We start from the raw sequence: 27,758 nt of genomic DNA, 5'->3' as shown, positions 1-27,758 counted from the left end.
GCTGAGCACGAAGAGCAGGACACGAGGACGCAACCTGATTTGCTGAGTGGGACCCTGTCTGCTTCTTCGTAATGACCACACAGCCTTGGGTCGACTCATTTCCCACCTAAATGCTTGTGGTTTCTTGCTCTCGCTGCGTTTGTCCCCCAACCTTTTCTTTGTGCATCCTCAACACAAATCCAGGGTCAGTACAAAGACTGCAAAACCAAGGCTGCAAGTACACTTCAGCCTGCTAAGAAAAGAACGAGTGAGGAGGCGGAAGGGAAGAGAACAACAGTTTACATATGTGTTTTTTTTTTTTTACACTGTTTGTAAAGGTCTTTCCGTTCAGTGATGTCTTTTAGTCAGAGCTGCTGCTCAAGCAGAGGCTGTGTGATCTGATTTTTGTGATGTCACGGCTTCAAGAAAAAAACATTACAGGACTTGTGGTGCCTTTAACAGATGTTTAGTAAGATTTAATGCAAAGGTCTTACAAAATAACACTGGAAATGAGACATTTGGGATGAATGTTATAACTGCTGTTACAGTACAATCTGACAAATATCAGTGTGACGTGTGGAATGATGTGATTTTTATCCAAAGGAGGAATGGAGGTAGAGTCAAACAAAGTAAATAATCTATAAATAAGACCAATCTAGGGCCTGCTCTTTCAATTGTAAATGTGTTTCTTATTTTATTCTACAAAAACATCTGGGGTACTAACTTGCCATGTTTCTCTATTGTTTACAGTCAGTTTGCTGCTTAAGCCATCTGTCAGCGATGCACACGTATGATGTGGCTGCGTGGGGTCGAGCTTTGGCAGGTTGGACAGCAGATGGGACTGGATGCTGGTTTAGTGGCAGACTTTGGCGGTTTTGATTCCCTCTGCAGACAGGCACGGCACAGGAAGTGGCCGCAGGTTAGGCGGTAGATGGATGATGCTGTTGTGGAGTAAGCGGAGATGGAAGAGAAACAGGCAAAGCAGGTCTTCTCACCTGGCAAACAAGGGTGAAAAAAATCCTCATTTACAGTCTTGTACACAGTTATAAGGGGGTGCATTTATTTGTTGTAATACATTTGAGGAGTTCTTCTGCATTTATGGTGTAAATGAAGTGGTTTGTTTCCTACATTTCCCAGAATGCTTCGATAATAAATCCACCAATACATTTCCACTTATGCTTGCAACTACCAGAGTAAAACTAGTGAAATCCTTTTTTATATGTTTATTGTGTTTTGCGGTTGTTAAAAATGTGGACGTGTAAAATAAAAGCTGCTTTGATATGGAGATGTTTACTTCTGCCATTCCTCAAACCCCTCCACAACTAGACCGATCCAAATCTAGATCTATAGCGGCTTCTGCTAACTAACATGACTCAGCCACGAGTAAAACACACCTAATCTTCTGCTGTTGGCTGCAAGAGCAAACAAGAATCTTCATGCACTCCCAGCACCTGAGGAACTTAATATCCAGTGGATTTATTATTGATGGCCATGTCACCACAATGAGAGGAAAATCCTTAGTGTTAGTGCGTCGTACAGCTAATGAGGCTAATGCTGCCATTAGCTTTGACCAGGTCAGTGCTGCACCCATTATGCTTCTGTACAACCTAAATTCCCAGTATTTACACCTGTTTGCTTCTCTCCAGCTCTCTGCACTCATATATACTGTATTTTAATATAGCTGAATTTGTAATAAAGCTGTTTTCATTTGCATATTCTTCTGTCTTGTTGTCAGACACATATTAAATAATGACTGAAATGCAGCACATTATGACTGTATGTCACCAAGTGGTTACTTTGGAAAGGACTTACTATTATTGTTTTAGCTTTTGTTGCAGTGACCATCAGGGCAATAGCAGAATTTATTCATGTTTATGTTACAAGGCAATGTAGCAGTAACGTGCACTTGCATATCTCCAGCCTAAAGCTTTCAACTTGGGACACACATATATACATAAGTGTCTTCAACTTCTGCAATGACTTGGATTCTACATTTATAATGAAGTTCAAATACTTGATTTTTGCAGAGTGGCCCCTTGAATGTATTTCTAACTGTCATGAATCAAAACTGAACACATCTGATGATTCAAGAAACTGCCTACACACGTTTCCAGTGCCAAAGTATTTTTAAATTTACAACATATTGGGTAAAGCACCGCCTACAGCGTTTTAGAGGGACTAGATCTCACCTGTAGTCATGCCTGGAAAGCCTGAACTCTGACTCTGCTGGGTGGTTTTTAGTGGTTCAGGGTCAGGAGTAAGCTGCCTCTGCTGGGGCAAGTTCGAGGTGAAGGATGGTCGACCCTGCAGGGCAGAGAAGAGCGCCTCGTCCAGACTTGCTGACAAACGCTGCTCATGAGAGCTGCTGTTGGGGGCTGAAGATGTATGACAGAGGAAAGATCACGAGAACAAGAGAGAAGTTAGCAGGAGAAAAGAAGCACACTGAGAAAATGGTTGTAGATGTTATTCTCGCAGAACATGTGATACATACCAGGAGTGGAATCCTTTCTTGGTCTTTTTGTTTGAGGTAGTAGTTGTTTCTCAGCTGTCACCACTTCTGTTGATTCTCTGGAAACTTCCCCCAGAGCGCTTTTCTTTCTTCTGTCCAACTCTGATTTACCATCAGTACTAAGAGTGCTAGACATGTGACTCCTATAATCTGATGAAGGTCCTGATTCAGCACCTTCTATTTGCGTAACCGTGTTGACGTTAATGGTGTCTGCGTTGTATTGAATAGCAGTACTGTCTATTGAGCATGTAGAGGGATGTGGAGAGTTCTGGGACTGTCCGTGTAGCTTGGAGGTTATAAGTCTGGAGGCCTGTGGATTCTCTCCCTGCTCTTGTCTCCCCAGCATCCCGTCCCTGCTCATCATCCCTTTCTGCAGGAGGAATTGGTCAATGCGGCTTTTGAGCTGGGGGTTAGGAAGAGGCTGGGAGCTGGAAGTGAACGGGACACCAGTGAAGGGGTCGTTTGGTGGTCGACCCCAAGTTGCCTCCCTCTTCTGGTGCTCTTCCAGAGTGGTGTTGTCTACTGACACACCACTGGGCAGCAGCATGGGCAGCATCATCACCTCCTGTGTTATCGGGTCAAGGAATTCCTCTGGGATGGAAGAACTGCCAGATTCAAACAAAAATCGAGCACACATTTATCAGCATTGCATTGTTGCAGACTTTATATTACCAGAAAAGACCAGAAAAAAAATCTACAAACAAAGCCTCATAAATTCCGTACGTACCTCGGAGGTGCTTGCGGCGGTTGTGTGGTCTCTCTGACAGACGTGACTGGAAACGCAGGTCGTGGCAGCCGTCTTGCACTGGCCTCATGGACTCTTTTAATCTTCTCCACTTCTTCAGCAGGGCAGCAGCGAGCCGGTTGTCCCCACACAACCAAAGCCTTCAAGCCAAGAGAAGACGCAGCACCGCCAAACGGCAAAGTGACACGGAGCTGTGTCACAGCACCAAGAGAAGGGAGACCCCGACTCCACAGCTCCTCTTGCCGACAGTTTGCAGGCCGTGGAGGAGGCAGGGAGAGGAAAGGGCCTCGCGGACAAAAATTTGAACGTGCGAAACAGACTTGCGTGTCTTCCCTAAGTTCACAACGCCCTACTAGTTTAAACTCCGGCTCTGGATCGCTGGATTCTGTGTTGGACTGGCAGTTGAAAACATGGCCTCTTTGTGCACAGTCACCTGGAGCCTCTTCCCCCCACTTTTGGGCCTGAAGACTCCACTGGTGGCCACTACTCTGCTTAGATTTACTGTCACGCTTTTGATGTTTTCCTCTGTTCTGTTCACTCTGGTCCTTCACTTGCACCTGCATTCTTTCCTTTTGCTGAACCTGTTTGTGGTCTGTGGAAGGTAGAGGATCAGAACTGGTGCTGATCTCCAGTCTCTTGGAGGCCTGTCCTCGATCCATACCCCAGGGCCACAGCTCCACATCCACCCTGCACAGCTCCACCTGGAAGCCAAACTTTAATGTCACCTGAGAGGAAATAACGAAAAAAAGTATTAGTTATAGGGATTCATATATTACTAGGGATTCAATGAGTATAGTACAAATGTTGTTAAAGTCAGAAGAGCTACTGGATTTTATTTCAAAAGCACCCATATCTTAAGTTGGTAACTTGAATAAAAGTTAAATATTTTCAAGACTGCAAGCCAATCATTTTACAGTAAGTATCCTGCAATAGTCTGTCACAAGCTACATTTTAACATTTTTATTTGAGGTTAGTAGCAAGTATTACTTTCTGGCAGAGTTAGATGAAAAGACTGAAACCAGTCGTATGCCTGAGTGAACATTAAGTACTCCTTTTCTTTAGCTAATTATATCAAGGGAAAAAGAGTTTGGGTGATAATACGATAAAATTTTGTTTTTAATGTTGACATGTTGAGGAGCAGTTTTTGTTATGTGGCTTGTATCAGAAAAAAAATTATACAAAAAATTAATTTGTGTGGCACATCCACCATGCCACTAGAGCAGTAGTGAGAATACAGGAACTACACAAACACTGATCTAGAGAGCATAAATTGGATGCATCCTCTACGGAAACAGTAAAGTAGTATTATGTAGCACAACTATAACAAACAGCTGTCTGTGTGTCTAATCCCTGTTTATCTACAGCAAAAAACAAACAAAAAACTCTGCTTATGCATGGTAGTGTTTAAGTAGAGGATGCTACCTGCACAGGTGGCCGTAGGAAGTACTCCAATTTGAAACCCCGCCTACGGAGAGCAGGGTCAGCTGACACAAGGTTTGTGACATCGTAGCCATCTGCACACAGCTGCAGTTAAAAAAAATTAAAATCAAATATGTACTTTAGCACTTTAGTAAAAGCTTGAAAGTAAATACTTTCAAAATGTATTTTCATTATATTTTTTTGCGTTTTACTGACAGTAGACATGAAACTACCTCAAAAATGCCATTTACATTTTCTCAAATTCTCAAATGCAAGCACAAAAGTCATAACGGAAAACACAGAAAAATGAAAGGAGAGGTGACAATATAGAAGACAACATTAGGTACAAGAGTAAAAAGTAAAATTTTATAGTGGAAGTTTTTATATCTTTCATCCCAAGCGTTGAGAAAGGACAGCCATGATCAGATGACAAAATACCAATAAAAGAGCATAACAAGGACAGCTGTGATTCAGTCTCCCACACACCATTTTGTCCCTGTGCTTCTGTCTTTTTACGCTGCATCCTCCATCTCCTCCTTGTGTCACTTTGTGTCTGAGTACATTGTACCTTCCTGCTCACCACAAATCATATTCAACCTATTCTGCAGCCTATTAAAATTAAAACAGGATGAGCGGTACTGTTATGAGAAATGACTCGTGTTGAAATTAGGTTTTGATGTCAGTATTCGCGGTTGCTGACAACAGTTTTGTCACATGCTCTGCACTAAAATGAGTGGAATTGCTGTAAAAGCACTGAATATGTTAAATTTAAAAAAATGCCTAAGAAAAGCACAGTTATGGAATACAACTGATGTGATGTGTCTCACCTTATTGCAGTGAGCTGTTGTATGAAAATGTGGCAGACAGAGATTCACAACCATATCCTCCAACCTGGAAAGACACACACTCATTTTAGAGCGACACTAATTCCCAGGCGTCACTTGAAGTGAGCTTACAGATGAAGGAAAAACTACATTCAACACTGCTACAGAAAGTAAATTCATTTAATTTCTTGTATTTGCAATTACAGGTTAAGGATATGTGGACTTGTGAAAAAACAGCCTTGAACAGACTGACCAGTTCACTTCTCATTGAAACATTTCTAAACAGGAAGCTCAAGGACATACACTCACACAGTATTATTGTGTAGTAAATACCCCTAGCATGAAAAAAATGAAAGATAGACAGTTTGACGCATTGCAGAAATAGTTACTACTTCAATGAACACAATAAAAATATGTGTTGATCTATGCCAACAAGAAATACAGAAATTCAGACAGAAAAACAAAGCCTAAATTGAAAATCTGCCGCCAAGGCTAGCGTTGAAAGTCTATTAACTGACTATCGACATGAAGTTTGCTACCATTCAGATAAATATTTAACAATTTACATGATTTATCACAGGAAAATGCCAAGTACTTGCTGCTTTTCACATGTGAGGATTTATGGCATGTGTGTGTTTTGTATCACTGTAAACTGAACATCATTAAACATATCCAAACATTTTCTAGACAAAATATAGGACGAATCAGATTAACAAAAATATGAGTCGACAAAATTAGTCCATTAGGCAAATGCTTTCAGCTTTTTCAGTGTGAAGATTTGGTAGTCAGCTGAGTATCTTTGTGCTTGGAACTTGTGGTCAGACAAAACCTGAAGACATCAGCTTGAGCAACTTTGATCTGATTGCAATTCCTCATTATTTTCTGACATTTTTGTGGGGAAAAACGAACTGACAGACTCATCGATATTAAAAATAATAACGCATTAGCATGCATTGAACAAATAACTAAGTATTATTAGCTCCTTGCTTATACAGCATTTGAAATTACTAGGTTTCATGTCATCAGTGAAACACACTGAATTGTAAAGGGAGAATCAGTGATGCTGTAATTAATATTACGGGAAAACACTCGCACAGAAGTCAGCAGTGAAACATTGTGTTTTGTCTTCCAAAGCTTGGCATCATCCTGGCTAGCTGTAATTAACAGTAGTTTATGACTACATGTTTACACTGCTAGCTCGTAGCTAGCAGTACTGTGTTAGCTATTAACTATAACGTTTGACAAGATTGTCAGTGTAAACATTACTTTAGCAAACTAAAGCACCTAAAAACGCTTACTTTGCCAGTTCGCTGATGCACTTACTAGTTTTGACAGTTTATTTTCCTCCTCTGCTCTGACTAATTTTTAGAAAGTAACTACTAGCCATCAGCTAGCTTAGGTAGCAGCAACTACGGAAGATGAGAAGGGACAAACCTCTCGAATTCGTTTTCAAAATGCAACAGGTATTGACAAATAAAGCGGGAATAGTTTAATGTAAGAGCTTTGCCGTTGACTTTGTATGCGTTTCTTAACGTTGTAAAGTTTAAATAACTGTAGGTAAACGGTTTATACACTTTAGCTTCACATAATTACCTTCTGCACATACAAGTACACTTTACATCTTTCCCTTCTCAGTGATGCATCTCCACCTCCGCATGAGGGTCAACAATGCTGTCCCTCTGTCTCGCTCTTTCTGCGTCTGTTTATCTCTGTGTCTGTCTGTCTGTCTGTCTGCCTGAATCAGCTGCAGCAATTAGCTCACTCAATTCACCTGTTTGCAATCCTCATAGTATATGTCAGTTCAATTGTTCACTTTGTCTTGTTTCCTTGATTAATAATTTCTGCTCCAGATTTGTAGGATTTACCGTTTTAGGGTTTTTTTGGCTTAGTTTATTGAGTGTTAGATTTAATAGTTGTCTCCAAGTGTGTTTTCGTTCAGTGAGTTTCTTTTTTGTTTAGTTGTTAGTGCTGTTTGAAAATGAACTAGGTAAGTAAACTTTAGCATTTTTGATTTTAAGAAGAGTGAATTTGTGTAATCTACACAACCAGCTTTATGAATTATCCTTATTGCTCTTTTTTCTAGTATTGATAGTGACTGTAATGATTAGATGACATGATGTACTGTACAATTATGTACCAGTAAATACCATTCTGCATAACGCACCTTTGATGCTCTTGTAATACTTCTGTACAATTTGACCTTGTATTGGAGTGTTTCTACAGTGCTGCATCATTTGCTTTTATTACTACCGCTGGCCAGTAATTGTCCATTTAAAAAAAAAAAAAAATTCTTAGAGGTGATTAGAAATGTAACAAAAACCTTCTTGCATCTTGTTAATTTATTCCAGAAGGGAATTCTGAACCCCATATTGGAAAACCACTGTGATATAAGATACTGTGCCTAGAATAAATCCATGCCACAAGATGTCAAGGACTTGATTCTTAACCACAGGGACAAAAAAAATCTGAATTATTCACATATCTTTATTATTTCTGCTGAATTTTAACAAAGGGGTGGTTTTAATCAAGCCAGAGCAGTACTAGTAACATAAATGCAACCAATAAATCTGAAACATGTATAAAATCAGTAGCATTTTGTTCTCTAAACAATGCAATACTGTAACTACATTTATCACCTACATCAAAAGGAACATCATTTTTGGACAGGGTTGCTATGATTGCACCATTATGGTAGGCCAATAGGCTATCTACACAGTTTAAAAAAAACAACAACAAAAAATAACACATAAAGGAAAGCTCAAATGGCACATATTTTCTCTGTCAGTTCACCATAATATAATAACAGTAATAAAGATGATAATACTATGTAATACCTTAGAGATAAGTTAATATTCTTGAGCAACATCTTTGTATGCTGGCATAAACAACACATATAAAAGCCATGATATTCACATCTGAGTCTACTGTACATCATAACTTGTGTGTAGGACACTACATAGTGCAGTTAGCCTGAATGCTCCTTTAAAAGAGGCAGACTCTCCACTTGTCTGATTTTTTTTTTTTCAAAACTTCCTTCTCTCCTGTTTTGTTTAAATGAACTATACAGAAGAAAGTAAGATTTTTCCAGGATATACACACTCCCTCAGTTTGGAAATTTCAGCCTCACAAGCTTTGATGTACATCTCATTGTACTTACAGAAAAAAAATCAATTTGTTCTGAATATATCTTCACTTGCTGTATTGCCACTAGTCCCTCTATCCTCAATCTCATAAGCTGAAGCTTTTCATATGTATACACACATGCACACGCTCGCTCTCGCACACATTTACAATCTATAACTATTATAAGTATTTCCTTCTAGTATATCATACATTCTATAAAAAAATTTGAACTTTGGGGATACCGACTTGCTTTCTCAGATTTCTCGGCTGCGAATGCGCAAAGCAAACGACACAATTATCATAATAACCAAATTCAAATTGTGTGCTTCCATTCACATTCTCCTTGCAGTTGGATCATTTTGGAGTTAGGAGTGCTGCGAAAGCTATCTAATGACCCCTAGTGTTCATTTTTAGACACTACAAAAAATCTGAAGTGAAGGCGAACCAGGTTCTCCTGCATCTTTAGACTGATTCTGTATCAGGTTGGGGCTGATTATCTGCTAAACATAGCTATTTAAATTCAATTTGTAGAAAATATAAACTCTGTTGGTCTCAATATGTTTAAATGGGTCATGCATGTTGGACCCTGTGCATGTAATGACTTGAAAACTGAATCAAGAATTAGTCTGTGTGACGAAATAGTCCAGTCGTGTGATAAAGTTGTGTAACTGGTTTGCTGAGATTCTAATCAAAGCACTCAAAAAATGATACCCTCACTCTTGTTTTTCGTTTTTTTTAATCTATTCCCAGCATTAGTTATTCTTTTATACATGCTGGAAAGAATGGAGTAAGGCGCTCTCTGGCCAAAAATGCAAGTTAACATCACACACTCTGACCACTAATTCTACTTTTACAAAACCAGTGACACAGACTTACAATGAATAAATACCGCATAATATTCTTGTTGATCAATTCTGACAATATCCCTGATTGTCTTGGTCCTTTTTTCTAGCGTGGTATTTTAAATGACTCGTGTACTGATGCTGTAGTCTAAACATAGTCATTTATCATTTTGTTTTTCTGCCATCCATCAGTGTGGCACACTTTTCATGAACACTGATTATGTGGGATGTAGTAGTGTGCAACTAGTGAGAGAAAGGCTGCTTCAGGGGTTGAAAGGATGAATGTAGTTCAACCTCCCGTTCAGATGATCTGCATGTTACTGATAATGTTGCATTTTACAGTCGGCCTTTGTTGCTGTTTGGTGTCTAGTTGCTTTGAAAAGTATGTCAGACTGTCCTGATTTATTCTATTGTAGACTGAAACGTTTTCCTGCTGTATGCTGAAGTGGTTTAGTGTGAGAGGCCTCGTCGCTGTGAGTGGAGTGTAATGGAGAATTTGCTTCATGGAGCCGTCTGTCTCTATATCTCAGTTGACTCTATCCTCTCCAGGCGTGAGGGTCCGGCCCAGGGAGGCGCAAGCTGGTGGAGGGAAGGAGGGCCCTTTTGGTCTTCACAGGGTGGGGAGAGGGTGAGGGCAATGGGGCCGGTGAGGGCAATGGGGCCGGGGAGGGAGGGCGGGGGCTGGGGAGACAGAGGTGAGATGGCTGGTGGTGGAGGCGGGGAGTTGGAGGAGGTGGGGGACGTGGTGGTGGTGGTAATAGTGGTGGTGGTGGAGGTTGTGGTTTGTTTGGCTCCCAGCTGGCTCATGCGTTTTTCCAAAGCTTGGTTCTTCTGCAGCGTCTCCACGTAGCTGAGCTGCAGCTGTGCCTGGTATTTCAAAACCCGTTCCTTCTCGTCCTGCCAGGTGTGCCGTTCCTGGTCAAAGTTGAGGGCCTGGCGTTCCCGTTGCTGCCGCTCCAGGCGTAGTGCGGCCTGCAGCTGCTCCAGTTGCCTGCGCAGCTCCCCTGCTTCGTCCCAGTGACCCTCCTGGCCTCGCTGCGACTGGTGGCCGTCCTGACGCAGTTGCACATCCTGGCAGACTTGAGACTCGTGCCGTAGCTGGGCCTCTTGGCGCATTTGAGCCTCGTGGCGGAGCTGCGCTTCTTGACGCAGCTGTGCCTCTTGTCGGATTTGAGTTTCGTGACGCAGGTGAGCCTCCTGGCGGAGCTGGGCCTCCGGTCGGATCTGGGCATCCTGACGCATTTGCATGTCCTGCTGCATGTGGGCATCTTGCCGCTGCTGCACGTCGCGCCATTGAGCTTCTTCGCGTTGCTGCCTCTCTTGCCGCTGAGCTTCCTGCCTTTGGGCTTTGGCTTCATCACTCTGAAGACTCAGCAGTGTGTCAGATGTGGGGGTGAGGGAGTTTGTTGAGGACTCTGCTGGGTTTCGTGGGCAGTGGACAGCTCCCCACGGAGGCAACAGTCCTGCAGCAGCAAGGTTGGGACTCACGACAACCTCTGCTCCTCGGCTCACTTCACTCAGAGCCCGCTTCAAACTCAGCACCTCTGCCTCAAATACACCCAGCTTCTCTCTGAGAATGGACACCTGTGGGAAAAGGCACAGGCTGATGAGAAATCTAAACAGATGTAACAACTCTCTGTGCTGACAAAATGGGATCGATTAATGCAGAAATTGTATTCAAAAAGAATACTGATATTTCAGTGACTATATAGAAGTTATATGTGTTTAAGCAGCTTATGAACTCATTCAGCACAAAGAGGGAAAAAAAAGTTGCAGCTGTTACATATAATGTTCCCCAATCCCCAATTTGTCCTAGTCTCCTAGCCAAGTTTTTGAAATCCCTCCAAAGGATTTTGAGGATTAAATGCTCAACAATCTAGATTTAGTGGTAAACATTCCAATCCTGCAATCTCACTTGTAAATTATTCTCTGACTGCTCTGGAGTGTAATCAACATTGTGTTGCACTTTTTGCAGGCACTAAAGCAGTCGACTATTCTCTGCACACAACTTTCATCACAGGGATAAAACACTACGCCGTAGATCATGCAACTTGTGGTAAGTGTCACACATTCTTTGGGTAGGTATGTACAAAACCTAGTCTTTATTATATAGTGAAAACAACATCTTTTACATTAATACTACTAACAAACACAGTCCTAATGATGACACAGATCAGAATCTCCAACTTGATACTTTAGAAAAGCCACTATTTAGCTGACAGATGCTATCAGTAGGCGTATCTTCTTACAATCCTTGACAGTGACCTTGATACTCCCAATGACTGAACAATTTATGCTGACAATTTACCTACTTTAATATCTTGACCAAACCGGGGTCAATCTTGGCTTTCGAAACTGAGACAGATCTTGTTTTTACCCAGTGTGTGTACACTGAAAACAAAATTGGGAAAGCATCCTTCAGAATTCCTTTGTTTCTATTCTTTAGTCTCTGGCTGTTGTTTGCATTTTGGTGATTCATACTGGAGTACTATGTGAGCTCACATAAACTCTGACAAAAAGTAAGAATAGTTTAACCCTCTCAACGCCAAGCAATTTCTGGGTGCTTCTGTCACATTTTTACACAGTTTGCTCATTTTTCACTGCCAAATAAAATCCAGCACCTCTATGGAAACAGCACAACCACAACTAGACTTAGTTACATCATTAAAAAGATCATAAAAAAATATGAAAAAAGTTTAATTTTGCTGATTGTTTATTTTACAAAAATTGAAAAAACTGAGTCTCCATATATATGCAAATGGTGTTAGCAGCACTTGAGAAAAGAGTGACTCTACATGCTAATATTTTACCACTGATATTTGTAATGTGTTTCTTTACTTGTCTCCTACCTGCTCTGTGTAAACACTGTCTGCAGTTCAGCCCAGTTTAGTAAAAAAGTCTTATATTTTTGTCACATGACTGTTGGTTGCAGCTGAATCCCTAAATGCTTTTCAGTTGTGCTGAGTGGAGTCAAATTTCTATCTTTGTTTGGGGGGGGGGGGGGGGGGGGGGGGGGTGTTGTACAGAATCTGCTTGGAGCATATTTATTTTTGGTAAATGTATAAATTTGATATGTGTAATAAACTGATTTTGATGAAATGATACAATTTCAAGCCTAAATTTAATTAAGTTTCCCAACATAAAGGCACATCACCAATGAATACTTCAAGGACTTATGATTCTCCCTGGCATTACAGTTTCTGAATGATAAATTGTGCATTTTTGTGGATTTTGTAATAACGGCATGGCTTCTAATCCTGCCTTTGGGTTTGAGGTTCAGAGGGTTAAATCAGGGAGTGATAGTTTCATCAGAGGCGCTTTAAGGTGAATTTATGACAAACTAAATCTCATGATCGGTTTGCTATGTCATCAGAAATCTGATAAAGACACTAAGAGTAGATGCTTTTAATTATAATAATGGATTAGCTATGTAAATGATTCATCTGTACTTTTTTTATTTCTTGTACTCCTCTGTATTTAAAGTCCTGTGTTCTGAGTATCAAGTCAAGTGCAACTAAAACCTACCTCGGACAGAGTTCTCCTCAGATCTCCCTCACACTTCTCCAGCTCCAGACTCTTGGTGCTGTAGGAGTCCTTCAGGCCCAGCATGACCTCCTCCCGCTCCCTCAGCTGGGCGTTGAGCTCCTTCAGCTGGCCTCTCAGGGCCACCATCTCTCCAGCTCGCTGGGTCACTTCAGCCTGACTCTCCCTCAGCTGCTGCTTCAGCAGGGAGATCTCGCCTGCTTTCTGGCACACCTGCCACAGAAAAAACAAGTGAAACAGTGAATGACTTTTATTTTAGTTTTCAGATACTCTGGTAAATATGCATCCTATTCCAACGCTGCATGTAGGTTGCAGACATACAGATAATGACAGTACAAAAATACTGGTAGATTTCCACAAAACAATTCTCTGAAATAAGTGGAAACTTGAATAACTATGCTCTATACCATATTTAATCTTATGTTGGATTTGCTTTTATCGAATTACAATGAATTGGAGCATTATTCTGTAAGAGAAACTGTGACATGTGACAGAGCTCTCTGACACTGGGGTAGTATGTTTTGCTCCAGTATGTCCTGATAGTCTTCTGGTTTCATTGCTCTCTGCACTGTTTCAAAATACATTATGCCATGTGCAGCTAACTGAGCATCTTCAGTGTTCTACAGTGGGCAAAAAACAACATCCCAACAGCATTCTGACTTGTCAACATGCATTTTAGTAAACTCAGGTCTGGCTTTTGTATGTTCTATTTCAAACAACTTTCACTCACAAAGCCACATATGTTGTGACCAGGCATTGTTGTACCTTGATCTTAGAGGTCAGCTTATTACTGTGAGGTTTTCCTTGACTCTTTTTCCCAACATTTGAACTATCTTTCAGTCCAGCCTTCTTTTCAGCCGCAGTGTTCACATTAACATCAGGCTGCTTGGAGAAAATCTAACAGCCTTTACATTGTGAGGTTATTGACTTGACATTTTTGCTGACATAACATGTTCTGACGATTTGGGACTATTTTCACGACATATAATACTATGACATTTTTTGATGACACACTATAGTAGCCATTTTTTTAGATTATTAAAAGCGTTCTACAGTATGACAGTTTCTTTGATTTTTAATGTCATATCATAGCATTACGTTTTTGTGTCATTTTTGGCTTCATACAACACTGTGATGTTTTTGTGACATTTTTGAAGACATAATATGACATCTTTGTGACAAAAACTTATTGTCTTCCTTATCTCCTGAGACAACTGTAGTGCAGCTAATACAAAACAGCTCAGCAAGTACTTTTCTCCAATCAAATAGACCGAACACACTGAAGACAAAGTCTGCTTGATTTAACCCTATAATCCACTTAGTAATCACCATTCCTCCATAACGTTGTCCTGGCAGTTATATAACATTTTTGGAGTAGAAGCACGTGTTCAGCTCTTTTCACAAGTTCTTAATTAGCATGCAGGAAAATCTGACAACAGAGTTCTTCATTACAACTCTTCCTTCAGGTAAAAACAGAGCATTTTCTTCAATGAAGTGCACGTATCCGTGCTTTTCACCACACTTATACGGAGCTTTACACACGCTCACACTTAAACTGTGTACTCACCACCTCAGTCTACTCTGATGTAACCCTGATAGCATTTTACCAAACTAGTCAGGCGCAACGGCTCATGTACTCATATCTCACCTCCCACTTGGTCTCCTCCAGACGAGGCAAGATGTCAGCCTGCTCCTTCCTGTAATCCAGACACTTCCTCTCCAGCTCCTCTCTCTGAGCCAACAGAGCCGCCATCTCCTCCTGAAGCCTCCTCTTGTCCTGGGACAGACGGGTTATCTGAGCCTGGAGGGCAGTCTGGGAGCGCTGAGCACGACGTGTAACCTGCAGACAAAATATACTCCTCAATGTGGAAAGTATATGTATAAATCCTTTAAACTTTCAAAAACGGTAATACAAAACCTAGTAAGTGTTGTCCGTCAGGTTTGAAGTGCTTTTTATATGATTTAACTACATTTAACTATATCTCGGTTTCAAAATGAAACATTCAGAACATTAAGATCCCACCTCAAAACATGGCTTTTCCCGAAGTTTAACAACGCAATCGGATGTGATAAATACAGCTTAAATTTGTCACATAATTTGCATATTTTATATCCATGTATCACTCATCAGCATTGCTACTTTAGAAAAGACTCTTGATGCTTAAAGATGACTAATTTCATTGGCTGATCGTAGATTAAAGACTAATATAAGCATTTGTCTGAGTTTACTCTCATCCTTGTTTTGGCCAAGAAGGGTTAAAATGACTCACTGGATAAAATTTTAGATCAGTGTCAGTAAATCCTTAAATATTGCATTTAAAAAATTTTAACTGAATTTGTTGTTTGGTCTGTATATCACTCAAAGATGCCACCTTACTAGGAACTAATTTCTTTTAATCAAACTTTTTTCCACATTCTGCTCTGATTGTTGCCTCCCGTAACTTTACACAGTTTGCTTATGGACAAGATGCGAGTTACAAAAAACAAGGTGCAATGTCAACATCTTGTTATGTTGGATAAAAGAATGTAATGGGGTCACCTGCTGCAGACGTGAAGCATAGTTCTGTCGCAGCTCGTCCATCTGTCGCTCCCAGACACGTTGCTTCTCCTCAAACACCTGAATGATTGCCGCCTCACTTTGGTCCAGGTTTCTGCGCATATGCTGGACCTGGTGGAAAGAAAAGCGCAGGAATCAGGCCACAGAGCAACTAGTGAAGTAGTTAAAGCTGATGAAATCCAGCTTGAATTACAAAACGTGGGACTAACTAAATCCTGTGCTCTTCAGTGCTGCTGTGAAGCCATTAGCGATTCATCTATGATCAACAAAATTAGGGGACTTTTCAGCTGAACTGCATGCAGTTTTTACACGGAGCAGATAGGAGACAGGTGCTGAACCGAATTAGAAATTAAAGTCATAAAAAAATCCATAGCATGTGAAGTCATTTTTTTCCAGTGTTTGTAACACATGCAAGTACCTGATAAAATGCTATGAGTTTTGAGTTTAGGCTTTCAGATTTCTTGCAAAAAAAAAAAAACTTAAATGTATATTTTTTTCTTGTTGTGATTTATGGTATTATAACTCTGCTAGTGTGTACAAAAGGCAATCTTTAGTTGCTTGTAATTTGTAATTTGTTTTTTCTACAGTAGTGACAGGAGCAAATAAACTACCCAGTAACTGCCTGGGGAACAGACGGTTAACTGAGTGCCCACTAAACACTTGCAAGTTCACACATTTCTGAGTGACCTCTGACCTCTTGCTCTTTCTCCCACAAGCGGTCCTCGAGGTCCTGGATGATGTCATCGGAGGAAGGGGAGGGACGTAGAGGGGCAGGAGCATCACTCAGGTGACTCAGCCTCTGATAGGACGAGGAGCTCTTTCCTGAGGAGGATCGGCCGCTGTCTGAGGCGCTGAGCCCGTTCTGAAACAAAAAACGCACCATGATACATTAAACATGATCACAGAAAGCAGCATTAAGCTTTAAACAAAGGCAGAATGGATGATGTACCTGGTAGCCAGGTTTTTCCAACTTGTCCAGCCCTGCAGCTGCTCCGGCCATGCCCAACCTGTTGATGTGGCTTGTGGAAGCACTCAGGGGCCCCAGGACTGCTGGGGGCCCGCAACCAGACCCCGAGCCCGTGTAGGTGGGCAGGCTAGTGAGGGAGTTTCTCCCTGAATCAGACATCCCTCCCTGAACCACTTCATTACCATTTCCCCCTCCCTCACTCCTGCTGACCCTCACTGGGCTGTCCTGGTCCAGCAGCAGGGCCTCTGGGACCTCTCCTGCCTCTCCTGCTCCTGCATCCCTGCCTCTCCTGCCTAGTCTGCCCTCACTGAACCCTTCGCTCCTGGCCTCGGTCTTGCCCTCGCTCCCAGCCCCTCCTGCCTGGCCCACCAGGTTCTGCATGGAGTGGAAGCTCTTGGGAACCACAGGCTTGAAGGCAGAAGGACGAACAAGGCCTGAGTTGTTCTGCATCGCCTGCGAAAGAGATGGAGGAAAGGAGGGAAGAAACACAGTGAGTGAAATACAAGATGCATGAGCTGCAGCTCACAGACAAAAGTAGACTGTAGTGAAAGTTTCAGTAAAAAAAAAAAATCAGCATTGTGATGTGTTAAGCATAACAAACAGAATATGAGACATGCACCATTCATATCATGATGTATTTTGAACTGCTTGGGATGCTTTAGATTCTGATATTCTTTCAAACAAGAACATACCAAGTCAAAGTATTGTCATAAGTTAGGTTTTAAGTGGTTAATATCATTTCTCTTATGCACATTGACCTTCTTTCTAACGTAATTTCGTTGTAAGACAATAGGACTAAGGTCTTTCAGTTACTTAAAAAATGCTAATAGGAAAAGCTAATATGTAGTGTTAACAGTGTTGGACAGTTGAAAAAGAGTGTATCTTCCAAAGTTTTAGTATTTTTAGTAAAACTCCACCTTTGGGATACTAGATCTCAACGACAGCTCAGAAATGAACTGATCATGGAAAGGAGGAGATTTACACCAAAGATAGTATGTTTGGAAGATAGCATTGCAAAGCTAAATTCTTTTTAAGAAAATAACTTTTTTTGTATGGACAATATCTCCACTGTTCCTTAAAAAGAGGATATTTTATTCTAAAAGGACTTGGCGAGTTGAAATTTCAAATGCATGTTTGTCACAGTATGAGAACAATAAATTTTGTCGTAATGTAAACATGAGTTGTGTTAGAATGGAATTGCTTCATGATTACAGGAACTCTTTCAATATGCATGTAAGGAGTGAGTTAAGACAGACATGGAAAGCCCAAATCTGTGATTTAAAAATATCAATATGAGAAATATAAACACGTTTTCCACTTAGTAGTGTGGCAGGCTGTGTATTTATACTGAAGAGTTATTTCTCCTTTGCATCGTGTTCTTTTCAATATTTTTAAACGGCTGGAGGGGTAAGACTGACTAAAACGCATGCTTTTTAACAAGAAAAAGTTTTAGAGTCAGAAAAACAAACTGTTTTGTGTCACAGCTGCTTGTGTCACCATTTTGGTCATCTTGTGATCCCTTAGATTCACTTTACAACCCTGTTTTAAAGTGCTGACGCCCAGGTTGGGGACCGCTGTCCTAAATCTGTTGGTACCTGCTCCAGTTTTCCCGACACTGGCAGGATCTTGGGCGGGTTGTGGTTTGGAGGGTTGTGGCCGGCTGGATTGTTCTCACTGTCAGTTCTGCCGGCCGCCATCTCTCTGTGCTGGTGTTGGTTCATGACAACACTGTTCTTCTCACCGGCTCCTCGACCCACAATGTTCCCACAGACATCTAGACCTGCAGCCAGCATCTCCCTCTCTCTCTCCCTTTCCATCCTCTCGTTCTCCAGCCTCTCTCTCTCTCGCTCCCTCTCTCGTTCTCTCTCTCGCTCCCTCTCTCTTTCTATCTTCTCCCTCTCGATCCTCTCTCTCTCCCTCTCCCTGGCTCTCTCCCTCTCCCTCTCCCTCTCTCGCTCCAGCCTCTCCCTCTCCACTCGTTCCCGCTCCCTCTCTCGGTTCCTCTCCCTCTCTCGCTCCCTCTCTAACCTCTCCCGGTCCCAGTCTCGGTCCCGATCCCTGTCTCTCCCCCTCTCTCGTTGCCTCTCCCTCTCCCTCTCCCACTCCCTCTCCCTCCTGCTCGCTCCGTTGCCACAGTCCAACTGGTTGTTGTTGGACGGGGCCGTCATGGTACATTCGGTGTTGGTGGAGGAGGCTGTTTCGGTGGGGCGGTCGGTGCCGGTACAGGTCGCAGTCCCGATACTAACACTCCCTCGTTCATCGCTAGACGCCGTCCCGTCTGATATAGTCGCCGGAGGGCGGGGTAGCCGCTCGGCACTGCAGCTGCGGTCGGCAGGGCAACGGCGAGAGAGAGGAGGGGCTCGGGGCAGGGTGGTCCTCGTGCCCACAGACTTCATGGCAAACTCCTGCTCTCCTGCCACCCCACTGCCAACACTGCCCATAGTGGGGGTCAAAGGTCAGGGATTAGAGGTTAGGAGTCAGGATTGGGGAGGGTCACAGATACATTTGGAAGTAGTGTGGGTCATCACAACCTAATGCAGGTAGTGGGGGCACACACACTAGAGGAACACAGAAAAACGAAAGGAGTTATACAATATTGTAATTGCATAATGACTAGTTATACAATAACAGATGCAGCCCACATACAGGGGCAGCGTGGTCCTCCCACCATGATAAAAATGAAGAGGGTCAAATACTGTAGATAAGTCTGGACAGCTATGTGTAGTGTGAGGGGATAAAGTGTAAATAAAAGACTTATTCTCCAGTTTAATGATGAAATCTCTGTGTTAGTGTCCGTATACACTTTCTAAGTAAAAGTGACGATACTACAAGTGATTTTTGACTACTTTGTCTGCATAAGTTAAAGAATTTGAGATGAAACGGTCACTCAGTGCAATCCAAAACACAAGTTACACAGACTTTTTGCTTTAATTTGCATCACTGAACTGGAGAAAGACAGTACTGGATTATTTGGTTATTTTGGATTCTATGCCTCTGATTACAGCAACACCTGCATAAATCAGTTATGACATAATTCAGAACTTCAGCTCTGCAATAAATATAAGAATAAGCAAGTTCAGTTTTCACTCATTTTGCATTAGGTAGATGTTGTTGATTTTAAATCTGCTATCTGTTTACAAAATTCCCACACAGTCTGTGTAAAAATATTGATACAAAACTGCAAAATGCAATTTCTTCTTAAAACTTTACTGATTTAAAAACCTATATGTAGAAGTATTGAACTGGTAAGCCTTCACATTTCCACAAACTTGGCCGGCACATGTGATGAAGGTAAATATGGACATAAAGCTCTGTTATCACATAAATCTGGGTTCAGTTAAACCTCCCTGTCAGCCCTCCTTATGATTTTACTGTAGTGCAACTCATAACAGGACAGAAATCCAAACAGATTAGGATTTGGGTCTATGGGAGCCCTATGGAAACATACTATAAACAGCTCTCTCTATAGCACACATCTGAGATGTGTTATTAGATCAAATTTGGGTTTATAAGCAGGAGTTAAGTATAACAAAACTATGTTAAATACGTTTTTGGTGCAGTTTAATAGTCTGCAGGACCCAAACAGAACTTTTGGCAGTTGTTATTGGTGTTGTACAAGAAAGCGCAGTACAGTCAAAACACAAAAATACCACAAACTCTGACCTAAAAATGCCATTGTCAACATTTACCAACACAGTCTCAATATTCAAATCTCAGTATGGAAACTTCTCAAGATAAATACTCATGGCAGGGCTGTGTGAATCTGACAGAGGCTGCTGTGCATTCCTTTTAACATGGCCAAAATACACTCAGTTGCCAGTTTATCAGGTGCATCGAGCTAAAATTGTGATGCAATCTTACAGTCCTGCAAGTAAATTCTTCATGATAGTTACAGCGCTAATTTACTTATGGTTAAACGGTTTTAAAGTAGTGCTGATTCCACTTTATATCATTGCAGTTTGAGGTGCTGTTGGTTTGTATTGCATTGTACTTCAGCCTGAACTATCAACTGGAATATGGGAAACTGTGAAGGCTAAAGGCTGTCAAGGGCCTATCTGATTAACTGCTATTTTATTTGGATTCATGCATTAATAAAACACAGTACAAACTGCTAGTTAAATGTTAAATGTTGCTCACTTTTTCATCTAATCAAGAAATGGAAGCTTAAGTTACTATTTACCAAGTCTCAGTTGATATTATGTTCCATGGAGAATATTCATAAAAAACAACAACAACAACAACTTGTGTTTATGAAATAATCGCACACTACCTGACAGGTCTATTTCTGGGAATGTGAGTGTGGGAGGCTTATGTTTTTCTCAAGGCCTCACAGCAAAGTTTATCTGGTTGTTTTGGTTATACAGAGAGGTGATTCTAATAGTTGGTCAGAAGTGGACAAAATATTAGAAACACCTCTAGCACCACAAACTACATACACCAATATGACTGTAAAACGGAAGGATTTAGTGTCACTTAGTGTGGTATTAGACTGAATTACATTCAACTTGATATATGCAATAAACTGCAAACTTCACATGCATTTAGAGACTCTGATTGACCTGTACTGCATTACACTGAGAGGTGCTTCCAGCTCTTTATCCCATATATAGACAAGAGGTTTTGGGGTTTTGGGATAATGACCCCCAGCATCCCTATTTGGCCTTGCAGAGTTAAAGATACATTTTAACATAAGGATAAACCACAGGCTGAAAAAATGGCTCATTACAGAATCAGTAGTAAAAATAGAATAAAAAGCTTGCACGAAAGTAGGATTTTTTTTGCAGGATTTTAGCTTTTAGAAGCGGTGCACCTAATAAACTGGCAAATCCATGGAGTCTATACACACATGTACATTTAGGGGGTGAAAAGACAGAAATCTATATGTATAGATATGCATATCATGTGTGAACTATATGGATGTATCCTGCAGCCATGCCTGAAATAGAAGGTATATAGGAGCTTGCTCACCTATGAACATTTAGATCACCACAGCCACACTAGATAGATAGACAGATAGAGACGCAGTCATGCCAGTGCACCTCCCCTTCTAAGCCCATTTACTAGAGGTTTACTTCCACTTGGGTGAATAGTAGTAGTAGTAAAATACACTGCCTATCTATGTGCCGCTCTGCCTCAATCCCCTCCCCTCACGACTCCCTCTCTCTCCCTTTTCTCTGCATCCCTGGGCGGCAAGGGCGGCTTTAGCAGCATCCGCATCAAGCCTTGAATCGACTGCGCTCCCAAACAATTACTCGCTAGGCCCCGTGACAAAACACAAGCCGCACGACCCCCTCGCTGAATGGACACAAAAAGATGTGTGGGGGGGGACAAGAATAATAATAGCAATAAAAAACACATGAATCTAGATTGAAATGCACAGCGTCATTGACATTGACGACGGATCATGCAGCAGCTTTGATTTACCGATTGTAGCATCCTGGCGGTCCATCATCAAAGGCTACTCACTATTTTGCAGCTTGGCGGCTCGTAAGATGGCAGCTCCAATAAAACAATAATGTCACAAGGCAGCAGCGTCGGTCCTGCTCGGGCCGGGCTCGGATTTATTCCGCCGCCGCCGCTGCTGCTGCTGCTGCTGCCGCCGCGGGTCGGTAATATTAGGGATGCTGTCTTCGACCGCTGTCAGCGTCGGATGCTGATGATGGAGTCGGTCGGTTGATACGCGCATCAGCTGAGAGACACACACCCACCTCTGGTCCCGCCCCTCCGGCTTCATGATGCAAACGCCCCCTTTTGGCATCCATCCAGCGCTGTCCCCTCGGGAGAAGCCTATGGAGTCATATACTGTGTTGTCCCCTTTGAGAGATGGATGGTTGGTTGGATGGATGGTTGGATGGATGGATGGATGGATGTGTCTGTGACAATCACATAAAGATTTGTTGTTGATTAAAGACATAAACATAAATTACTCAAATAAAAATAATCAATTCTCTTAACTTAACTCCACATTAAGGGACTGTTTCGCCCACTAGAATACAACACCAAGCTTTAAACACAACACCAACATATACAACGCCCTCTATAATTGCTGGCACCCCTGTTTAAAATGTGTTGAAAGCCTCAAATTAAATTACATTTTTATTGCTGAAGCATACTCACACTGAAAATTGTAGAAAAATGTACTATAGGAGAAGATTATGTGCTGTTTTGTTGGCAAAAGGAGGTTGTACAAAGCATTAACATCAGGGTGCTAATAACTGTGGCACACATGATTTGATGTAAAAGAATTATTTCTTAATGTCTGATTTTTTTCCTCACGGAATCAATGCACTTGGATTAAAGGTTGGATTTTCCTCTTTTTTTCGTTGTGGTCCTATATTATTTAGAAAAAAAAACTGAATTTATTGGAAGCTAAAGAACACATCTTAACCAGAGGTGCCAATAATTATAGAGGGCGCTGTATGTCAGCGTATAAATTTGTTATATTGAACATGCCAGTAAACATCCAGATAACCTTGAGCAACATTATCAGTCATTTGGAGTTGTGTTTCTGTCTATCTGACCTTGATTTTCACCCTTTTTGCGCTGTTTTGGTCTCCACCATCTTCTGAGATAAATGCCTGGATCTCTAGCTGCTATACTTCACCATGTCCAGCTGCTAGTGGTCAACTTTGTCTGTCTACTGTTCAGTCAAGATCTATGAAGTCCACACCTCTGCACCAGAGCACACCAGCTCACCTCTGCTCGACCACTGTAAAACTGCTCTAAGCCACACAATGTTGAGTTGTAATGCTGGAATAATTCGGAAACAAAAACAAGCTCTTATGAAGAATAATGTTTCAGCTAGTCCCACCCTGCAAGTCAAGACAGGACTGGCTCCTTACGTTCCTTTTTCAGACTGTCATTGGTGCAGTGCAGGTGAAAATGCTTAGTTATTGGCTGCTTGATATGCACTTCATGTGAATTCCAACAAGTAAAAAACACTATATGGAGATTTTAACAAGGTTACCAACATGAATTTAATCAACGGGGATCTTTAAACAAGCCAAAAATTCCAAGTTCTTCAAGACGCTTTAAGAGGTCGCTGCATTTGAAACCAGTAAAATATTGCTCCTATGCCAATTGACAGTTTAGTGAGTGATTGCTCAAAGAACTGGCTAGTACCAAACCTTCACATCATTGCACTTATATGTTTTTATGTAAAAAAAACAAAAAAAAACAAAGCAAAAATATTCTACCCACTGTATGTTGCAGTGTTTATCATTAGAACTACACAGCAGTCGTGATCACAGTGAAAGAAATACTACTGCACTTCAGTATCATACATCAATGAAGTTTGGGAACTTGTGGGCTGAAAGATTTGCTGCAAAAAGGTATATTCAGGTTGTTATAATAACGGTCTTTATTTATAGAGCACTTTTCAAAATCCAAGTTACAAAGTGCTTCCAAAAGTGACAAAAATAAAACAGAACAAATGATCAGAATCTACGTGTAAGTTAAAATGTCATTGGAGGAAATAAAAGAAAATTTAAAAGAAACTGAAACTCAGAAAATCAGAAAAGGCTCTCCGATAAAAACATGCTTAAAGCAACTTGAAGGAGATCACTGACTCAGCCAACCTGATTTCCTTGGGCAGGTTTTTCCAGAGCCTCGTAGCTTGAGTGCAAATGTTCTGATCCTTTTACTTTTCAGCCGCATCTTGAGGCTGACAAAAGACCTCTTCCTGAAAATGTCAAAGTACGTACTGATTCATACACTACTAAAAGTCCATTAAGGGCCATTTAAAGTAAACAGTTTGGCCGCTTGTTTCTTTATTTTGAATAAAAGCCCTGAGACACCTCCAAGTAGCATCTTCACTTCCTGTGAGGGACAGAGCTGCAAAGCATGAGGACTTGTAAGTGGATTCAAAACAGAGCTTTTACTTCACCTAAAACTTGACAGTTACACAAGCAAATGCTGGTTTCTGGGCCCATAAACAAGGTCAGATGAACAGAACTTAAGCAAGACTATAGCAACAAAACAACCCAGAAAACCAACTGCCCTGACCAAACCTATAACTGACCTGACAAAGTAAAAGTCCATACATGTCTTTACTGGCTGATCAGACCTAATGAACACAATGGGGGAAACAACCATGCTGTCACCGAAATTAACAACAAGACCACAAAACAGCACACTTTTTCTGTCCACTTAATCAAAAAGAATATTAAACAAACCCAAATCTGTCTGAATACCTAACACAAGTCAAAAGAATAATGCAACATTTAATTAAAATAAACTCTGTTCCCCACCTGAAGTGGCAGGCATTTGGTATGGTCTGATCAGCTGCTCTGGTACAAAAGCCTGCTGTTCCCCTGGTAAAAAGTTTTGCCTGAATTCAGCCAGGTGACCTCACCAGCAGAAGACTGGATGTCCCAGAAACGGTAAAACAAAGAACTGAACAACTTCTAAAACATAATGTTGAACATGCAACAGCTAGCTAAATGTGTGTACTACAGATAGAACCTAAGTACTTCAACAACGGCTAAATAAACCATGGGCAGGGTGTTTGAAATTAAAGATTATGCCTTATTTCTGTGTTTTTGTGCAAAACGAATATCAAAAGTGTTTCAACTTTTAAACTAAAATGGTTCCAACATTTGGTTGGTTTTAGATGGTCGGATGGCTGGAAGTGCAGCCTTCACACTTCCCATAGCGCACCTCCAATCCTGTCTTTCCTTGTCAGATTGTTCTTGTTCAGTGGAACTTTGTGAAAGAAAAATTTAGCTATTTGAGTACCATGTCTTGACTAAAGTTCTTGAAGATTCTTTTTGGATAAGTCTCCATTCAGCCGCTGATGTGCATAAAGTCATATAAACTGTCACAGAGTCACGTGACTCAGTATTGAGCATGTTGCAGCAGCTTTGTGACCATTATAATCCTCTGCTCACATCCTTGCAATCATCCTTCTGCTCCTGATTTGAAATTTGAACACACTTGTCTGTAGCAGATGTGTCAGTTGGGTGGGTTGCGTTCCACATTGTGAGTCTGTAATCTTTACATCGCCTCCTGTTCTGTCTCATTTCTGTGTGATGTCATCTGACCTGTGTTCTTTTCCTTGTGTCTGGTTCTTTTTATATTTACCTCCAGTTTTTTTTTTTTTAAATCCAGATTAATCCTTGTTTTTATTGAGCAGGTTGCACAAACACACACACACACAATACTCTTCACTAGACTCCCTTTCTTTCAGAATTTTTATTCAGTGTGTTGCATCTCAATGTGGAGCTCTTGGTCCAGACTTTGTGACTTTTAATCATGACCATATGATGTTTTCTACATTATCTTGATGTCTTCCTGATGTTCTTTTTCTTCTTCCAGGATTTGGACTAAAAATGTGATTGTTGGCTCTTCTTTCATTACTCTATGGAAGGAAAATGAGCACCAGTCTGCCCCCTGCAGAACAGGAGGGCAACATTTAAGGTATAAATCACACATGCAGGAAACCAGAGAAAAACAATCACAGACCAAAGTCTTTCAATATTAAATATATGATTTATTCTCCCATATATAAGTGTGGAAAATCACTAAAGAAAAGTCTAGATTACATTTTAGTTTTCTCAGCAGACTTTTCATAACAAATAAAGCACTGATCCAAACATTATTGCATGGTTTAAATTTATTGTGCCAGTGAGGAATCCCTACAAAAAAACAAAACAAAACATGGCCTACCCTTACTACGAACTGGTTCACATATAGTAAATCAAATGCAGATATCTTTACTGTGATTAGTTACATGTATGCTTTCTATTTGGCAAACTACTGCCATGACTGGCAAACACCAAGAAAATAGTAAGTGTGATTATCTTGTGCCAGATAAATCAGTGATTATCTACGGAATCAAATTATTGAAATGATCTCTTTTTTTCACACTGACTGATCACAACCTTTTAACAGTGATTGTATTTTGTGCTCCTTTATTCAAATAGTGTATATTTAATGACTCACCAACCCAGCTTTCTCTATGCATGTAGGGAACGGTAACTGTGTTTTGAATTGTAGACCATTGCAATCTTTTATACTACTTAAATTGCAAATCTCTCAAGAAGAAAGGGATGTTTCCTTTTGCATCTGCTTGACTGTCCATAGGGGGGCGGTGGTGTCTATATTCTGGCTCCTCAGCTGCAATAGTGCTGCAAGAATGCTGGCAAGAGGTAGGAGCATCACGTCTCAGGTCTCCAGGGACTTACAGCCTCAATTTGGCCACTATGGGGCGCTATTGTTTCTTTTATGGTACTATTTTTTAGACTCCGGTTGTAACAGTTGTTTGTCTGCCACATGAACAATTGTGTATATGTGCACCAAAACAGTTACAAAACTGATAGCATCCACCACCATTAACACCCTAATATACAGGTTTCTTTTTAAGTAGCTTTAAATTACTAAAAATTACTGTCTGACAGGTAGTTGTTGTTCCGAATCTTCACTGAATCTACAGATTACCAACAATAAGATGAACAACATAAAGCATCTCAGTATTGTCTTACACATGCAGTTACAACAATTTCAATGTGCCGTGATTCTTTATGGCATCTGCACAAGAATCAAAATCAAATGTCTGTGGTATGTGAAAAAGATTTGTATATTTTTAAAAAAGTTATTTTGCAGATTTATATTTTTAATGTTTAATTTTTAATGTCAGCGTCTGTAGATTCGCTGCATCATAGCTGATCTGAGCACTAAAGATGGAGTGGAAAAAACGGTGACGAGGGCTAAGACGGGAAGCTGTCAACAAACTAGATCATGTTCTTCTTATCAACAATGCTGGTGAGCCATTAATGGAAGAACCGTGACTGATTAGACCTGCTTGAGTCATGATGATTTTGTTTTGATAAAGTGAATCCTTTGACCCACCTATCCTTTGTCTCTCTCCCAGCTTCTGTGGGTTGCAATCTGTCCAGGATTGCTCGTTTCACTGGTGAATTCTTATCTGTCCCTCAATGTTAGCTCAGCTTAGGTGCTGACTGCTGGAATCCTGCAGTTGTTTCCATGCAGACCAGGCCTGTGATGGACTCTGGTGATTGTCTCATCTAGAGGCCTTGCAGTCCTGGGTGTTGTACTGCACGGCCAAAGCAGCCAGAAGCACAATGTTCAGTGTGCTGCCTGAGGAGGAAGCAAATGTTAGAGCTCTCAGCTACTAGTAGTTACTAGCTACGTAGAAATATCACTGCATTAGTACAGCTACAATGTGGCAAAAACAAACAAACAAAGGGGAGTGGTTGTGTGTTGTAAATTTGTTGTACAAAGAATGCTTGT

At 41.1% G+C, this 27,758-nt stretch overlaps 3 protein-coding genes across 7 annotated transcripts in view; all 3 read right to left on the bottom strand.

The window, feature by feature from the left end:
- The window catches only part of avp (arginine vasopressin), a 57,381-nt gene that overhangs the window by 3,503 nt on the left and 26,120 nt on the right, over positions 1-27,758 (bottom strand). The gene's annotated exons all lie outside the window — the stretch shown is intronic.
- ubox5 (U-box domain containing 5) lies at positions 430-7,830 on the bottom strand. Of its 2 annotated transcripts, none has more exons than XM_022193685.2 (7): positions 6,775-7,830; positions 5,480-5,543; positions 4,656-4,757; positions 3,216-3,958; positions 2,471-3,093; positions 2,169-2,354; positions 430-974 (listed from the first exon to the last, which is right to left on the bottom strand). In XM_022193685.2, exons 2-7 carry the CDS (start codon positions 5,531-5,533, stop codon positions 754-756), a joined length of 1,929 nt encoding a protein of 642 aa, XP_022049377.2. In that variant the 5' UTR covers positions 5,534-5,543; positions 6,775-7,830; the 3' UTR covers positions 430-753. The 2 variants fall into 2 exon arrangements, with proteins under 2 accessions (XP_022049377.2, XP_022049376.2); XM_022193684.2 differs by having other exon boundaries at positions 6,800-7,830.
- On the bottom strand, positions 7,941-22,208 carry lzts3b (leucine zipper, putative tumor suppressor family member 3b). 3 transcript variants are annotated; one of them, XM_051950272.1, is made up of 8 exons: positions 21,933-22,208; positions 18,104-19,066; positions 16,491-16,961; positions 16,236-16,403; positions 15,524-15,652; positions 14,633-14,824; positions 12,967-13,197; positions 7,941-11,025 (listed from the first exon to the last, which is right to left on the bottom strand). In XM_051950272.1, exons 2-8 carry the CDS (start codon positions 18,947-18,949, stop codon positions 9,961-9,963), a joined length of 3,102 nt encoding a protein of 1,033 aa, XP_051806232.1. In that variant the 5' UTR covers positions 18,950-19,066; positions 21,933-22,208; the 3' UTR covers positions 7,941-9,960. The 3 variants fall into 3 exon arrangements, with proteins under 3 accessions (XP_051806232.1, XP_051806233.1, XP_051806234.1); XM_051950273.1 differs by having other exon boundaries at positions 21,975-22,208; XM_051950274.1 differs by having other exon boundaries at positions 18,104-18,941; positions 21,933-22,207.

The sequence above is a fragment of the Acanthochromis polyacanthus genome, chromosome 7 (assembly GCF_021347895.1).
Source record: "Acanthochromis polyacanthus isolate Apoly-LR-REF ecotype Palm Island chromosome 7, KAUST_Apoly_ChrSc, whole genome shotgun sequence".
Taxonomy (NCBI): domain Eukaryota; kingdom Metazoa; phylum Chordata; class Actinopteri; family Pomacentridae; genus Acanthochromis; species Acanthochromis polyacanthus.
This window is presented reverse-complemented; position numbering and strand designations above follow the sequence as displayed.

Excerpts from the sequence above, each read along its gene's own strand:
- ubox5 (XM_022193685.2), bottom strand. The coding sequence starts at position 5,533 with ATGGTTGTGAATCTCTGTCTGCCACATTTTCATACAACAGCTCACTGC. Across the intron at positions 4,758-5,479 it reads CAACAGCTCACTGCAATAAG|CTGTGTGCAGATGGCTACGA; the intron begins GTGAGACACATC and ends TTTTAACTGCAG. Across the intron at positions 975-2,168 it reads CTTTCCAGGCATGACTACAG|GTGAGAAGACCTGCTTTGCC; the intron begins GTGAGATCTAGT and ends CTTGTTTGCCAG.
- lzts3b (XM_051950272.1), bottom strand. The coding sequence starts at position 18,949 with ATGGGCAGTGTTGGCAGTGGGGTGGCAGGAGAGCAGGAGTTTGCCATG. Across the intron at positions 16,404-16,490 it reads TGGAAAAACCTGGCTACCAG|AACGGGCTCAGCGCCTCAGA; the intron begins GTACATCATCCA and ends TTTTTGTTTCAG. Across the intron at positions 13,198-14,632 it reads TGGAGGAGACCAAGTGGGAG|GTGTGCCAGAAAGCAGGCGA; the intron begins GTGAGATATGAG and ends TTTCTGTGGCAG.